Raw genomic sequence first — 15,007 nt, 5'->3', positions numbered from 1 at the left:
GTGGGGGGCAGGTGGTGGGGGGACGCGAAGTGATGGCTCAGAACCCAAGAACTCAGCTGGGCGCCAGTCCGGGGACACCCCACTCACCACGCTGCCTCCCCCATGGCCTCCAATGAGCATCCAGAGACGGCAATGAACCAGACCCACGAGTGAGCGGCCAGCGCCCGCCTTATAAGGCAGCCTCGGGGAAACTTGGCCGGTGGAACCTGGCGGGTGGCTCCCGGGGGAGGGAGAGTGGGGAGCCTGCCACACAGACACGGCTCTGGGCCCTGCAGCCCAGCCCCACCCAGAGCCACTCAGGTGGGGGCCGGGGGACCTGGGAGGGGAGGCAAGGCCGTTCCCACCCGGAGCCTGAGAGAGGAGCAGGGATGGAGGGTGCCAGGCCCAGGGACAGGGGCCAGCAGCCTCGGAAACCAAGAACCCGGCACGCCAGAGGGAGCGGATCAGACCTGTGGGTTCCTGGTTGACCAAAAAAGTATCTGCTTGATCCTTGGAGAGTCCCATGGGGTCCCTGCAGCCCCTGCATCTGCCTACAAGAGCCACCACAAAGCCATCCCCATGTCACTCCTCCAACATTGTTTTATTGAGCACCTGTTATGTCCAAGTCACTCGGTATCTCATGAGAGTCTTTCAAAAAAAAAAAAAAGACAACAGCCCCAGCCTCAAGTAACCTAGAATCCAGTTAAGGGCATGGAGGGAATTCTGAAGAAGACACAGCAAACGTTAAGAGTGGGTATCGCTGGGGCTTTCCTGGTGGCGCAGTGGTTGGGAATCTGCCTGCCAATGCAGGGGACACGGGTTCGACCCCTGGTCTGGGGTCCCACATGCCGCGGAGCGACTAAGCCCGTGTGCCACAGCTACTGAGCCTGCGTGTCTGGAGCCTGTGCTCTGCAACAAGAGAGCCCGCGATAGTGAGAGGCCCGCGCACCGCGATGAAGAGTGGCCCCCGCTCGCCGCACCTGGAGAAAGCCCTCGCACAGAAACGAAGATCCAACACAGCCCAAAATAAATAAATTTAAAAAAAAAAAAAAAAAGTATCTTTAAAATCGTATTTAAAAAAAAAAAAAAAAAAAGAGTGGGTATCGCTGGCTTACAGGTGAATTATAGTTTCTTTCTAATGTCTATATTTTCCAAATTTTAAAGAAACAGTACTGTGAAAAACTGTTTTTGCATTAAAAAAAAACATCTAGCAGAGGAAAGAAGGTTCATACACAAATAATTTACATTCCAAGACAAACACATGATACTATACGTGAGAAAGATGCAAAAAGGCACGGGAATCAGACGAAGTGAGGCTATTTCCAGTTAGTGGGAGAGGTGCCATTTGAGCAGGACTTTGAAGGATGCATAGGAGTTTGAAAAGCAGTGATGTGAAGAGGAGCAGGGCTGGGGATCAGGAGATCAGTGCAGAACCGTTGTGAGGAAAGGTGGCCAGTGGGAGACCATGAAAGGACCAGAGCAGGAGGAGCTGGGGAGCAGGGAGGTATGAGCTGGACAAGAGGGTGAATCCATTGTGGGGGGCGGGGGCCCAGGCGAGTGAGCAGTGAAGGCTCAGAGTGGGCACGTATTTCATCAGTGCTGTGCTTTAGGGAGGTCAATCTAGGAACAACTTAGCTGAGGTCCCAGGAGACCCTGTCCTGCGCCCACAGTCACAGTCTGGAAGGCTTCCTGGAGGTAGAGGCAAAGGGCTGAGTCTGATCAGAGGGCACAGAGCTCCCTACCTCCCTGATCTTCACCCCTGCAGCGCCAGCTGGCCCTCAGGGGTAAGGGATAGTGAGCCCATGGAGGGTAGTCAGAGCAGGCCCTGCAGGCTGGGGGGCTCCTGGGAGCTCCCAACCCAGCCCCACCATGGAAGGGCGGAAGGGGATGGGAGTGCCAGGTCTGCAGGAAAGATGGACAGGAAATGAGGCCGAGGGACAACCGGATCTATGCCTGGAGGGGCTGGATAGGCCGAGACCAGAGGAGGGGGAGGGAGGGAGAAGCAGATGGAGCCTCAGAACAGGGGCTGGCGGGGAGCTAAGACCCGGGGCTCTGCAGAAGCCACTGCAATAGATGAAGGGAACACCCCTCCCTCGGGAAGACCCTGCCCTCCACCTGGACTTGCCCAGGACCTCAGGACTGGACATCCAAGCGAGCAGGTGAAGGCCAAATTCCCCAGCCCACAGAGGGCCTTGCTTCCTCCCCGCCCAGCCCACTTCTCACCCCGCGTTACTTTCAGGCTCACCCCACAGTGACTTCTGTTTTAAATGAGGAGAATCCTCCCAGAGTCATCCAAGCCCCAAGCTCCTCCAAACCCGACCATCCTTCCTCTTTGCAGTATCTGCCCAACGCCCCCGCCTGGTTCAAATGCACCTCAAGGTTCTCAACCTGTGAGCCCTGGTCTCAGACAGCCCCCTCCCCATCCAGCCAATAGGACATGGAGGGGCGGGCTCAGCACACTTGTGAGTTCACACATGTGCACACCCATGACTGGCACATACGCCGACCCCCAGTTCGTGCTCCAGGGGTGAGAAGGCAGCACCCACCCCACCCCAGCCCGTGGACCTCTCCACGAAGAGCTGGACTTCCATGTGCGCAGAGAGGGGCTGCGGGTCCAGGGTGCTGGCGCCCAGCTCAGACACTGAAATGCTTTTCCCTGGAAAAACCGCACAGGCCCAGCACCAGGCTCCCCAACACCTCTGGACTGCGGCCTCAGCTGGGAATGCTCTTCTCTGCCCGTCTTTCCCTGGTTCAATCCCACCCTCTCCAAAACTCAGCTGATGAGGCCCGGCCTCCCGGGGGCTCTCCCACAGCCCCGCCCACTTGGTTCCACGGCCGCTGTTCACGTCCCGCTCCCGAGGCAGAGCTGGCCTGACCAGCGGCTGCCGCTGGGGGAAGACGTTCTTAGACGTGCCCGCCCTGACGAGCCAGGCCGGTGCCACCCTGAGCAGACACCCCCTGCCTGTCCCCCAGAGCAGGACCACCTCCTCGGGCACGCAGTGCCAACTGCCATCAAGATCTGGACGGTGACGACCGTCTCCCCAGCCACATCCTGTTTGACTCAGCTGAGCGCCAACACCTCCCCCCTGTGACGGGGCTGTATCCGGCAGCAAAGGCCCTGGACCAGGAGAAGATCGTAGGAAACAGCCTCCTGGCCGCTCCCCAAACACCAGCCATGCATCCTGACATCGGCACCAGCGCATCTCGGGGGTGGCATGGCTCTGCAGGGTCACGCCTGGGGAGATGCAGATTCACGCACCAGGGCTGGAAGGGACCTCTTGGTTCCTGCTGCCCACAGTGTGGCCCAACGTCAGAGGAAGTTCAGTCAGCCCCTTGGCCCACCCGACCTGCTCGGTCAAATGTGCATTTGGGCAGAATGCAGCTGCTCCACCAACGCCCCTACCCCACCCCATCACAAGCCCCCAAGTCCACTGACCACAGGAAAATTCTCGTTCAAAAAGGAAAACCTGAAAGAACTCAAAGCAAGGACTCGAGATACTTGCACACCCATGTTCACAGCAGCTTAATTCACAGGAACCAAGCAGTAGGAGGACCCCAGGTACCCATCAACAATGTATGGATAAGCAAAGTGTGGTCTGCACATAATGGAATGTTACTGAGCCTTAAAAAGGAAGGAAATTCTGACACCTGCTACAACATGGATGAAACCTGAAGATGTGCAAAGAGAAACAAACCAGACACAAAAGGACAAATATTTAGGATTCCACCTACATGAGGTACCCAGAGTAGTTAAATTTGTAGAGACAAAAAGTAGGATGGTGGGTGCCAGGGGATGGGGGGGGAGGGGGATGGGGAGTTAGTACGTTATGGGGACAGAGTTCCAGGTGGGGAAGATGAAGAAGTTGTGGAGGGGCTTCCCTGGTGGCGCAGCGGTTGAGAATCTGCCTGCCAATGCAGGGGACACGGGTTCGAGCCCTGGTCTGGGAAGATCCCACATGCCGCGGAGCACCTGGGCCGGTGAGCCACAACTACTGAGCCTGCGCGTCTGGAGCCCGTGCTCCGCAACAAGAGAGGCCGCGATGGTGAGAGGACCGCGCAGTGCGATGAAGAGTGGCCCCCGCTCGCCGCCACTAGAGAAAGCCCTCGCACGGAAACGAAGACCCAACACAGCCAAAAATAAATAAATAAATTTATTAAAAAAAAAAAAAAAAAGAAGTTGTGGAGATGGGTCACGGTGACAGCTGCACAACAGCAAAACGTATTTAATGCCCATGCGTTGTACGCTTAAAAATGGCTACACCAGTCAGTGTTGTTATGTGTATTTTACCACCATTAAAAATAATTTTTAAAAGGTATATCAAAATCCCAGAATGTTCTGCCTGTTCAACCCAAAGGACACTTACTGAACATTTACTGAGCCCCGAGTCCCGGGATCAGAACTGGACCCAGCTTTCACTGGGCTTACAACCCAGCCGGCACCTTAACACAGCCCATGGGCCCAAGACCCTCCCTGGGTGGGGGGGGGGGCAGTAACGGTGTCCCACGGGATCGGCACCACCTCCCCTGGGAGCTCCCCGTGAGCACAAGTCCGGGTTTGGACCCTCCGAGGACGGTAGCCAAGCAGAACACCCCCCAACGGAGCTGTGAGCAGGAATCCTGGGGCTCCCTGGCCTGGGACCCCCTCCAGGCAGCCCTGAAAACCTCAGCATGCAGAGGTGAGGCGTTCTCGTGCTCCCTTTGCATCTGGCCACGACCCTCCCTACCTGGGAAGGAAGAAGAGGAAGACCCTCCTGTGCAGAAAACCCCTCCTCACCCGCTGCCCCGGGGGCACCAGCAGGGCAGTCACAACGCCTTCCTGAGCAGGAGCCTGCCTCCCCGTGGCCCAGTGACCACCAGCCACCAAGAATGTGACAGCCTGTCCTAGGGTCTCAAACCCATCCAGCCCCGACACGAGCCTGCCCCAGTTCCTGCCCCCAAGTCCTGGGCTCACAGCAGAGGTTACACCACGGCCCTGTGGACCAATTAACAGGGGCCCTCCACAACCCAGAGATTCTTTGCCAAGTCTAACTCAAATCCAACTTGCTGCATCTCGGTCCATCCCCCGTGGACAGAAAGAGCTGCCAGTGCCCTCCCCTCAGCCTTCGGAAGTATACGCCCCCCCCCCCACTCCTCAATATTCAGCTTCTTCCTCCAAGACTCCAGGGCAAAGCCAGCCCCCCACCCCCCAAATCACTGCAGCACGGATGACCAGCACCTGCTACTCACCCTCCTGGCTCTTGGGTGGGGCCTCGGCCACGGGCAGCTGGGGCTTGGGCTCCAGCCTGCTCTGCAGCTGAGACATCGGGGTGGGTTCCGAATTCTCCAGGGTCTGGGGTGGGATGGGGGAGGCGGGCCCCTCGGCTGGCTTGGGCACCTGGATCTCGACCCTCTTGGGGGCTGCGTCGGCGGTGGGGATGGCGGGCACCTCAGGGATCTTGGAGGTGGGGGTCTCCATCCTCCGGTGGGCTGACTCCTGGGGCTTGACTATGGTGATCTCCGTCCTCCGAGGGGTGGGCTCTGGCGTCTTGTGGCCCAGTGCCTCAGCCCGCTTGAGCCCGAACCGGGACGGCCCGGCGGTGCCGGCGTTCTCTACCTGCTTGGACGAGATGTCGATGGAGATCTCGGTGCGCCGAGACACGGGCTCTGCCTTGGGCCCCGAGAGCTCGACCCTCCGCAGGGCAGCCTTGGGGGATCGCTGGCTGAGGGAGTCTACATGGCGGGCCGCGGGCTCTGAGTTCTTCACACCCAGGTCCTGGAACTTCTGCGTGGAGCTGGCCACAGAGGCCCGGAGCAGGGGAGTCTGGACCCTCCGGGTTGGGGTGGAGTTGGGCGTCTCGACCTCCTCGACCTCAAAAGATCTTTTCAAGGCTGAAAGAGAAAGCGAGGAGAATGTGGTAAGTAGGCGGCTCGGGAACCCCTGGGAACATCCCGCTAACGGCGAACGTCAGAAGGCAGCTGGCGGGGATGCTACAGCAAGGGGCCCCCGGGAAGACTCTTGCGCCCTTCACCTCTCAGGAAGAAGAGAGGACAGCCCCACTCTACGAGGGGACTGAGGCACCAGCAGCCATGTGTTCTGGGAGAGAGAGAAAAGGCGGAAGCTTGGAGGACGCCCTCTGTCCTCTCTGTCCTGCCGTGGCCATGGTCCCGCCAGCTACATTTTCTATAAGGATGCTCTGGCTCAAGGGAGGGGCCTTTGATTTCTTTCCCTCCTCACCTCCACCCGACACAGACACCATCAGCAAACACCACCAGCAGCAGCAGCGGTGGGAAGATGTCCCCAATAATAACAGCCACAACTATAACCAATCAGAATCTCGATGGGGGGACTTCCCTGGTGGTCCAGTGGTTAAGACTCTGCGCTCCCAATGCAGGGGGCCCGGGTTCGATCCCTGGTCAGGGAACCAGATTTCGCATGCATGCCGCAACTAAAAAGATGCCACGTGCCGCAACTAAGACCCGGCGCAGCCAAATAAATAAAAATAAATAAATAAATACAAAAATTCATTAAAAAAAAAAAAAAAAAGAATCTCGATGGGAATGTCACCACCAAATCAATAACAGCATGGACAGCCAACGCTGGAACTTTTAACACGGGCAAGGCCTTGGGCTTCCTGTGCATAAGCACATTTACTCCCCACCCTAACCCTATGGTGTAAACGATGCTATAAAGCCCCTGATACAGATGGGAAAACTGAGGCCCAGGTGCTTAAGCAAAGTGCCCAGTGGCGTGGAGTGAGTAGCAGAGCCGGAAGACGCGTCTAACTCCAAGGCCCAGGGTTCTTACTCCTTTCTGGTGGAATAATGGAGATCCTGGGCGAAGTTCACACCGCTGCCTTTCTTAGTCCTCACACCAGCTGCTTCTGCCTCCATCCTACACCACTTGCCCCAGCCGGACCTGGGCCCACACAGGACACTGACCACCCAACTCCCACCCCACAGCCCAGCATTTCCCCCCGGCCACCCGCCATCTCCGCCAGGATCTGCTCCCTCCCAGGCGGTGGGGACAGTGCCTGAGAAGCCACTACCCCCACAGTCCCTGCAGCGTGCTGCAAACGAGAACCAGCTGCTCCCGGTTATAAAGACCAGAGTGGGAAGGGGCCCGCGGGGCAGGAACATGCACCAGTTCCTCCCCAGCCGGGCCCACAGCGGGCCCTCAGCGACCCACAGTGTCTCTCCCACCCCCCTCCCCACCTCACCTCACAGCCCCAGGAGCCCAGGATTACAGGGACCCCCCCCCCAATTTCCTCCCCCAGCCCGCAGCTGGTCCCCAGCCCCCAACACCAGCCCTCAGGGCCATTCTGAGCAGCCCCTCCCTCCAGTCTTCCTTCCTCCAAATTCCAACACAGCCCTCGTCTCTTCCCCGTGGACATTACCTCCTTCAGAAGACCAGGGTGTAGTGGGTGGCTGAGTGGGTGGGTGGCCAGGGGCGTGTGTGCTCTGAAGCACTGGATGTAGGGGGAAGCAAGGGAGACCCCAGACCCTGATACCTGGCTGCCGGAACTACCAGTTCCCCAAACGTGACACCCCTGGGGGACCCTGTCTAAGCCCTGGGCACACCTCCTTCTCGGTGGACAGAGGGCACAAAATCCTGGGTCACAAAGCTCGACGGTCCCAGAGGCCCTGCAGGGATGGGAAATGTCCTCCGAGGGAGGCAGCTGTGCAGATTTCGGGAGCGGGCACGTCATCACACACTGACTCAGGGACACACCTGCTGTTCAGCTTCATTGCGGCCAAGCAGGCATGTGTGTGCAATGTGGCCAGAGCTCCTGATTCAAGAGAATCTAAAAATCTGGATTTTTTTTATATGTTATCTCCTGATTTTTAAATGCTGGCACAAACAAAGCAAAACAACCCCTTTAAAAACACTGTGCGGTCAAAGGAAATCACATCCAAGGGCTGAACTCGGCCAGTGGGCCCTGCCGTGACCTCGGGTTGATAAGGCACATGGCCAAGTGCGGCAGGGGTGTGCCTGTGCAAGGACCCCACCTGGCGCAGCTCTGCCTCTCACTGGGGGCTGTCCAGCAAGATACGCAGGGTACAAACTGCCCATCCAAAGAAGCCTCAAGTGCCCAGGGAGAGGTCAAGTGCCTGCTAAACTGGCCAGAAAGTCCAGGGCTGAGTGCCCAGAACTCTGTCCTCTCAATGGTTCCCAGGGCCTCCCGAGACATCTGGTCTACCCCCACCCCGAGAGCACTGTCCAAACTGTCCCCGATGGTGGCTCCTGTCTGTCTGTGAGCTCCCTGGAGGAGGGGTCCACACCCCACCCACCTAGGCACGTGCATGTCCAGGAGTACTTGGTGTTAGCTCCTTGAGGCCAAGTTGGGAGAACAGGAACTAGGTGGGTGAAGGCTCTTTCCCAGGTTTGCCCCACAGGAATAAGACGAACTTTTCCTGGGAGTCCCGACAAGGTCTGTGCCCCTGTTTGGAGAGCCCCCTCCTTGGGGAGCCCATTTGAATGCACCTCCAACTGCAACTCATGAATTCAGACCCTACACCAAAGCAAAGGCCTCCCCGAGTCGGGAGGCCCGATTCGGCAATGACTTTGAACCAGACTGGCCGGCACACAGATCACTGCTCCCCGGAACACAAAATCTACACAGAATGCACACACCCGGCCCCATCCGCCACCCTCTCCTCTCTTTGGCTGCTCTGTGTTTCTTCCTGGCACATGCCACTCCCTGGGCCCATACTATCTGCATGCTTAGCACTCGGCTATATTATCTACCCAGGCATTCACTGGCCAGCACCAACACCCCCATTAGTCTAGTTCTCTCTGAGAGGACAAGGGCTGTTCCCACCATCAGGACGGTCACTGCTCAGCAAACATCCAGGGCTGATGGGGGTTCCTGATGGCTTACGCCATCCCCACAAACAAGCACTGCCCCCACCCAAGGATTTCAAGTCCCCCCTCTAAAGCCAGGCTCACTCTTGCCTCCTCCCAAAGCCTGCAGTGGTGGCCCCATGCAGTTCACACCACTCCCTCCCGTGTCATCCTGATTATCCCAGTCTGCTGGGACTGGCTTTGGGGGAGGGGGGCTCCCTGGGAAGAGAGCCGGAGTCCTCTCCTCTGTTACACCGCGAGCCAGCCCTCCAGCCCTTCCTGGGCCTCGGGTGCTTCTTCTAAGCACAACATAAAGGCCAGACCGATCACAGGTTTGTAACTGTGGGCCCAGAGCAGGGAGGCACCAGGCCTGAGATGTTTCACTTTCCTCTAAGGTTCTGTAGGGAGTTGAACAGTGTCCCCCGGCAACCCAAAAGCTACGTCCAAGTCCTAACCCCCAGAACCTGTGAATGTGACCTTACTTAGAAAAAGTCTCTGCAGATGTCATCAAGGTAAGGATTCAAGATGACATTATCCTGGATTTAGGGCGGGCTCTAAGTCCGGTAAGTGTTCTTATAAGAGAAAGAAGAGGGAGATCTGAGAGACACAGAGAAGAAGGTCATGTGACAACAGAGGCAGAGACTGGAGTGATGCAGCCGCAAGCCAAAGACGCCTGGAGCCATCAGAAGCTGGAAGAGGCCAGGAAGGATTCTTTCCTAGAAGCTTTGGAGAAAGCTGGCGCTGCCGACACCTTGCTTTTGGACTTCTGGCCTCCAGAACCATGGGAGTAAATTTCTGTTGTTTAAGCCACATTGTTTGTGGTTATTTGTTACATCAGCCACAGGAGGTTAACACAGGGACCGTTAGAGGGACGAAACCTCTGGGCTACAAGGTTGTCTGGGGCCCTTCCCGCTGGTGCTGTCACGTCCACTCTGCACCCAGCCCCTCTCAAGAATCGTCCAAGGACTTCCCATGGCGGCCCAGTGGTTAGGACTCGGTGCTTTCACTGCCGTGGGCCTGGGTTCAATCCCTGGTCAGGGAACTAAGATTCCGCAAGCCGCGAGGTGTGGCCAAAACGTAAAAAAAAAAAAAAAGAAGAAGAAGAAGTAGAAACGTCCAACGGATGGACCAATGGAAGCGTGGCCGAGCTCCAGAACTGCTGTATCAGACACCCAGAGGAGGAAAAGCTGCCTCCTTTTCCAGGAATCACACAAAACCCCGGACGGTGGGAGAAGTCGTCACGAGAACAACATCGCTCTAGATTTACACCGGAATATCTGGTGATGAAACCAAAGATCATTTTTTAAGGCAGGCTGCGCGAGGGATGCCCTAGGAGCAGCCGCCTCTATACAGAGGATGTCATGACACAATTAGCACCCAGCTGGGAAGAATTAGGAGACGGCTTGTCACGAAGCTGGCAGGACAGGGTCCTCCAGCATCCCGTCCCCCAGCGGAATTCCTAAACACACGCTCCAGGTCCTGCCCCAACACGCACAGCGACCCCTCCCTTCCCAGGGTCAAACTCACCCTGGAAACTCCTTCCACTTCCTCCGCGGAGAATGACTATAACCCACCATGGCAGTGGATGTTTTTTGCACTTTACTCTTCTCCCCCTCCCTGCAGAGAGGCAGCCCAGGGGGTCCAAGTGCGGCCGAGGAAGCCAGCAAGAGTGCAGACTGGAGGCCCCTACGTGACCGCATCTGATGGGGGACCGACAGGCAGAAAAGTGGCCTTTCACCGGATCAAGGGCAGTGGGGAGTGGCGCTGTGCTGCTTCCTCTTTTGTCTGCAGGATGCTAAATGCCCTCAGAGGGCAGGCAAGAGACACCCCCCCCCCCAACCCTGCCCGAAACGGACAGGACAAACTGCATGGCTGCGGGGCACCAAACAAACATGGAACCAGGCTGTACTGGGAGAGTCCCCGAACTGCCACTGGGAGGGAAAAGGACTGACATCTCCCACAGGGCACAGGGGGCCCACCCATCCTCACACCATTTCCCAAATAAGAACGCTCCCGTTCTCCCTCTCGTGAAGTCAAGAACCCCCAAAGCCGGGCTTGAACGCTGCTTGCTCCCCAAAGCCCTCCTCGGCCCCAATCAGCCCTTCCCCTCGAGCACATGAGCCTGAAGACTGTCGTGCCCTTTGGCCCACTGCTGGGAATTTACCCCCAGGAAATCATCAGACGTACAGAAAGATTTATGTACGGGATGTTTGCATCAGCATTAAAACAGCAAATGCTGGAAACAATTCGAGTTTACGTAGATTTTTCTGAACCCATATGCCAGAGTCCTGCAAAGTCATCAAAATCACAGTTCTGAATATGAGAAATGCTGAGAATACTAAGTAAAAATAGCAGGATCCAAGATGTATGCACGGGCCTGACTTCATCTCACACACACATGTGCAGGGTGCACGCACATTCGAGGAAAACAGCCGTCTCTGGATGGAATTAAGGTGGCCGTTTAATTCATTACGCTTTCCTGCCTTTTCCCAAAGTGCCTATGCTAATGTGGGTCACTTCATATTTTCAGGGGATAAAACCATCAACACTGCTCTTAAAAAACAAACCTTGCTAAGAAGAGGGGGAGGGTGTGGATAACTGCACCTCCGGCCCAGCCTCTCCCAGCCCATCACCTACAGTCTCAGCTGCTGCAGAGGCCGGGCCGCCCGGCCAGATGCAAACCTCCCGTCGTCGCGCACATGGGGGTCGAGGCAGGAGCAGCCTGGATCTGGGCCTGTTTAAGGAGGAATGTGCCGCACACAAGAGGCCATTGTGAGGGCCCCCCCCCACCCCGCTCTGACCGCAGGCACGCTGCCTGCCCGCAAACCTCTCCCCGCTCCAGGAACACTTCCTGGAGCACACCGCGGGCCTCAGTCTGGGGAGGGGAGACAGGGTGAGCCACAAAGGCCTGCTCCAGCCTGGGACAAATGTCATGCAAAGAAATGTTAGAGAACAAGGTCAAAACAAAGCCATGGTCAGCTCCAGTGGGAGGAGCAACGTGGCCACTGCCCAGCTCAGGGGTCTGATTCTGGGCTCAGGCTCCAGGAGCATGGCCCTGGTGAAAGTGAGTCTCTTCCAGGCAGCAGCAAAGCAGGTTCTGTCCTGAGAAACAATGGCCACCTGGGAGCCAGGGTGAGACACCCAGGGAACACAGGGTGCCAGGCGAAGGGCACCTCCTTGCTCCCTGGCCTGAGGCTGCAGGGAAAGGTCACAGGAAAACTCAACCCTGAAGCTAAGTACGTGGGCCATCAGACCCACAGAGTGAGTCCGGAGCGTGTGCGACCCCTGGGGTGGGCTGGATGCACCCCCCCAGTTCCTGCTCTCCCGTGAGGACAGGGAGCTGGGGCTGCAGCTGGGCGGACAAGCTCCCTCCAGGGCAGCAGGGAAGATGGAACAGGAATCGGTGGGCCAACGGGCCAGTCCCTGAAATAACAATCTTCCAAAGGAAAGGAACCCAAGGCCACAAAAGCAAGATTTGGTCCCGGCAAAAGAACAAATTCACTGGGGAAAACCGGGCAGGGCAGGGCCAGGGGGACGATCCCAGGCGGAGGGCAGGGCAGGACAAAGGCCCTGCGTGCCTCGGATGAGCAGAGAGCTGGCCGGACGTGGGGGCCTTGCAGCCTGGGCACACACTGGGCTCCTGCTTTCAGGGCCTAATGCAGGGGCTCAAACAGAGGGCGGCACAAGCACAGTCACCTCCGGGCATCTGCTTCCCCATGTGTCATGCTGAGGCGCTGACACAGTGGTGCCCGGGCAGCAATCACGACTGTTGCTGGTATAATTGCCATCTGTGTGTGCACCCCGGGGGGTGGGTGTGCACACGTGCATGTGTGGTCACCCCACTGGTGGCCGAGGCTGCACGTGCCTTACCCGTGTCCATCACACCCACGGCCAGTATCTTCCCCTGTGCCCGAGGGCCTCCCCCGGCGTCCCCCTGGTGCCCAGGCCCGGAAGGCAGGAAGGGGTTAACAGTGCTTCCCTGGCACACAGCCTTTGGGCAGTAACTGGAGGGTAAACACTCTGGGGGGCTTGGTGCAGGGTCCCCCAGCACCCCCAGTGGTGCTCACTCCCATGCCTGGGGACCACCTGGGATCACCTCCCACCTGAATCCTTGTCTCAGGAACTGCCTCGGGCGGCCAGTGGAGGAGGGGCAGGGCTAAGAGGGCAGGTGAGAGCAGGTGGGGGGCAGCAGGCTCAGGGCAGGGAAGAGGATGCAGATGGGGAAAGTGGGAGGGGGGTGCCCTCAGGAAGTAAAATAGTCCAAAAGGAAGGGCTTAAAATAGACACAGCGGCTGAGCAGAGCCTGGATAGGGACATCGGTAAACAGCGCTGTCAGCGGGTGGCCCTGGGTTTCCCGCTGCGAAACACAAGACACCAGCCAAAGTCCAAACAAAGGAAGAGACAAGGCCCAGCACTGGCACTCACAGCTCAAAACCCTCCCCTCGGGCCTCTCCCCTGCCCTCCCTGGGCAGGCCTGGCTGGGCTGCAGGGCCAGCGGCAGCCTAAGAACCCCATCCAGTGCCAGCCCCGTCCTGCTTCCCGCTCCGGCTCCGGGTCCCGGCGTGCTGGCCAAGGGCACTGGCCGCCCTGGGCTTAGCTGCACACGTGGCTGAAGGCGGCACACAGCCCCTGCTCGCGGCCCTGACCAGATGCAGGCCTGCATCTCAGCACCCTGCACAGTCCCACAGGGACGGCCTGTGCCCTCTGGACAACAGGACCAAGCTAAGCCACCTTCACTCAACCCTGAGGGGCCACGTGGGGCGAGCCCGGTGTCCCTGAGAACTGGAGGTTCACCAGGGGGTCTTAACGCCCAGGTGAAAGATGTGAGGTCAACCCCTCCACCCCGCAATTTATCTTGAGGATTGTCTTTTACTTTGGCTGTTAGGACACGGGCACTCCAGGGAGACTTCCTGTTCCTCACAGCCTCCCCCCAGGAGGCCTGGCCCATGGCCCACCCTGGACCAGCGACGTGGGAAGGAGGTCTGCTGTGCCTGCCATTTGGGTTCCCAAGTTGGGCCAAGAGAAAGCAACAGGCCCCCTCCTCCCTTCCCAGGCTGCCACTCACCGCAGGGAAGACCCTCCACGCAGCCCTTCCCGCCCATGACATTTCCAGGCACAAAAAGAGTGCAAAGGTGATCCCTGGCCCCCTCAACTCGGGACACGAACAAGACCCCTCACAACGGGCAGGGAGCGCAGTGGCAGCTGTGGTCAACAGCCAGCCCTCGGATTCCGGACCTTCTCTTAATCCCCAAATTCATTACGTTAATTTCTCCCTGGAAAAAGCTCCCTAGCGCCCTGGCTAGCAAGGACACGGGCAGAACCAGCCCTCCCCAGCCCAGCTACATAGTGTAATCCACCCAGAATGGGTCCTGTCCGATTCCTTCACAAGGGCTTCCAAATCTCATGCTGTCTGCAGAGGACACCGGTCCAACAGTGGCCCCCAAAATGGTCTGAGCCCTAACTCCCGGAACCTGTGAAAGTGATGTGGGAAAAGGGTCTTTGCAGATGTAATTAAGGCAAGGATCTCGAAGTGAGATCATCCTCGATTAGGGCGGGCCCTAACTCCATGACAGGTGTCCTCGTAAGAGACAGAAAGGAAGACACACAGGGGAGAAGGCCGTGTGAAGATGCAGGGACGCATACACAAGCCAAGGGACGCCGAGGATTCTCGGCCGTCACTGGAAACTGGGAGAAGGGCCCTGGAAGAGGCTCTCACTCGGAGTCTCCAGAAGGAACCAACGCAGCCCACACCTGACATCCGACTTCTGGCCTCTAGACCTGGGAGAGACCACATTGCTATGTTTGAAGATCCCCGGTCTGTGGCACTTTGCAGCCGCAGGAAATTCACGCATCAAGAGAACAGATTTTGCGGCTGCCGTGGCCTTTCTGTTCAGCCTCCTCAGCCTCTGTTGATGCCGAAGCCACTTTCTGCAGTGACTCACCAGCTCTGGGAGGGGCACACGGGTGCCCTGGAATCGGGCTGGCTGGCAGGCAGGACCTCTCTCCTCTCAGCCTGAGTCAGCCATCGGGTCACCCCAGACCTTCACAGCTGCCAACGCCTGGGCCAGCAACCCCTTCCTGCCGCTGGCTGCCCCCTGGCCTCCGAGCCTCCCCCCCATCTTCCTGGGGCAGGGCCCTTGTGTCCAGCCCACCTGGGACGTCCCAGCTCACACCCGCTGTTCCACTGTTGTCCATCAGGGCACCCTG

At 58.1% G+C, this 15,007-nt stretch overlaps 1 protein-coding gene across 2 annotated transcripts in view; it reads right to left on the bottom strand.

Annotated features, from left to right (window-relative positions):
• SEPTIN9 (septin 9) overlaps nucleotides 1–15,007 on the bottom strand; it is a 140,719-nt gene that overhangs the window by 74,923 nt on the left and 50,789 nt on the right. For both annotated transcript variants that reach the window (XM_068531710.1, XM_068531709.1), the window contains exon 2: nucleotides 5,206–5,847. In XM_068531710.1, coding sequence (XP_068387811.1) covers nucleotides 5,206–5,847 — 642 coding nt within the window. The remainder of the gene's footprint in view (nucleotides 1–5,205; nucleotides 5,848–15,007) is intronic.

Source organism: Eschrichtius robustus, chromosome 20, assembly GCF_028021215.1.
Source record: "Eschrichtius robustus isolate mEscRob2 chromosome 20, mEscRob2.pri, whole genome shotgun sequence".
Taxonomy (NCBI): domain Eukaryota; kingdom Metazoa; phylum Chordata; class Mammalia; order Artiodactyla; family Eschrichtiidae; genus Eschrichtius; species Eschrichtius robustus.
The sequence above is the reverse complement of the archived record's forward strand: the minus strand, read 5'-3'. Positions and strand labels throughout refer to the sequence as shown.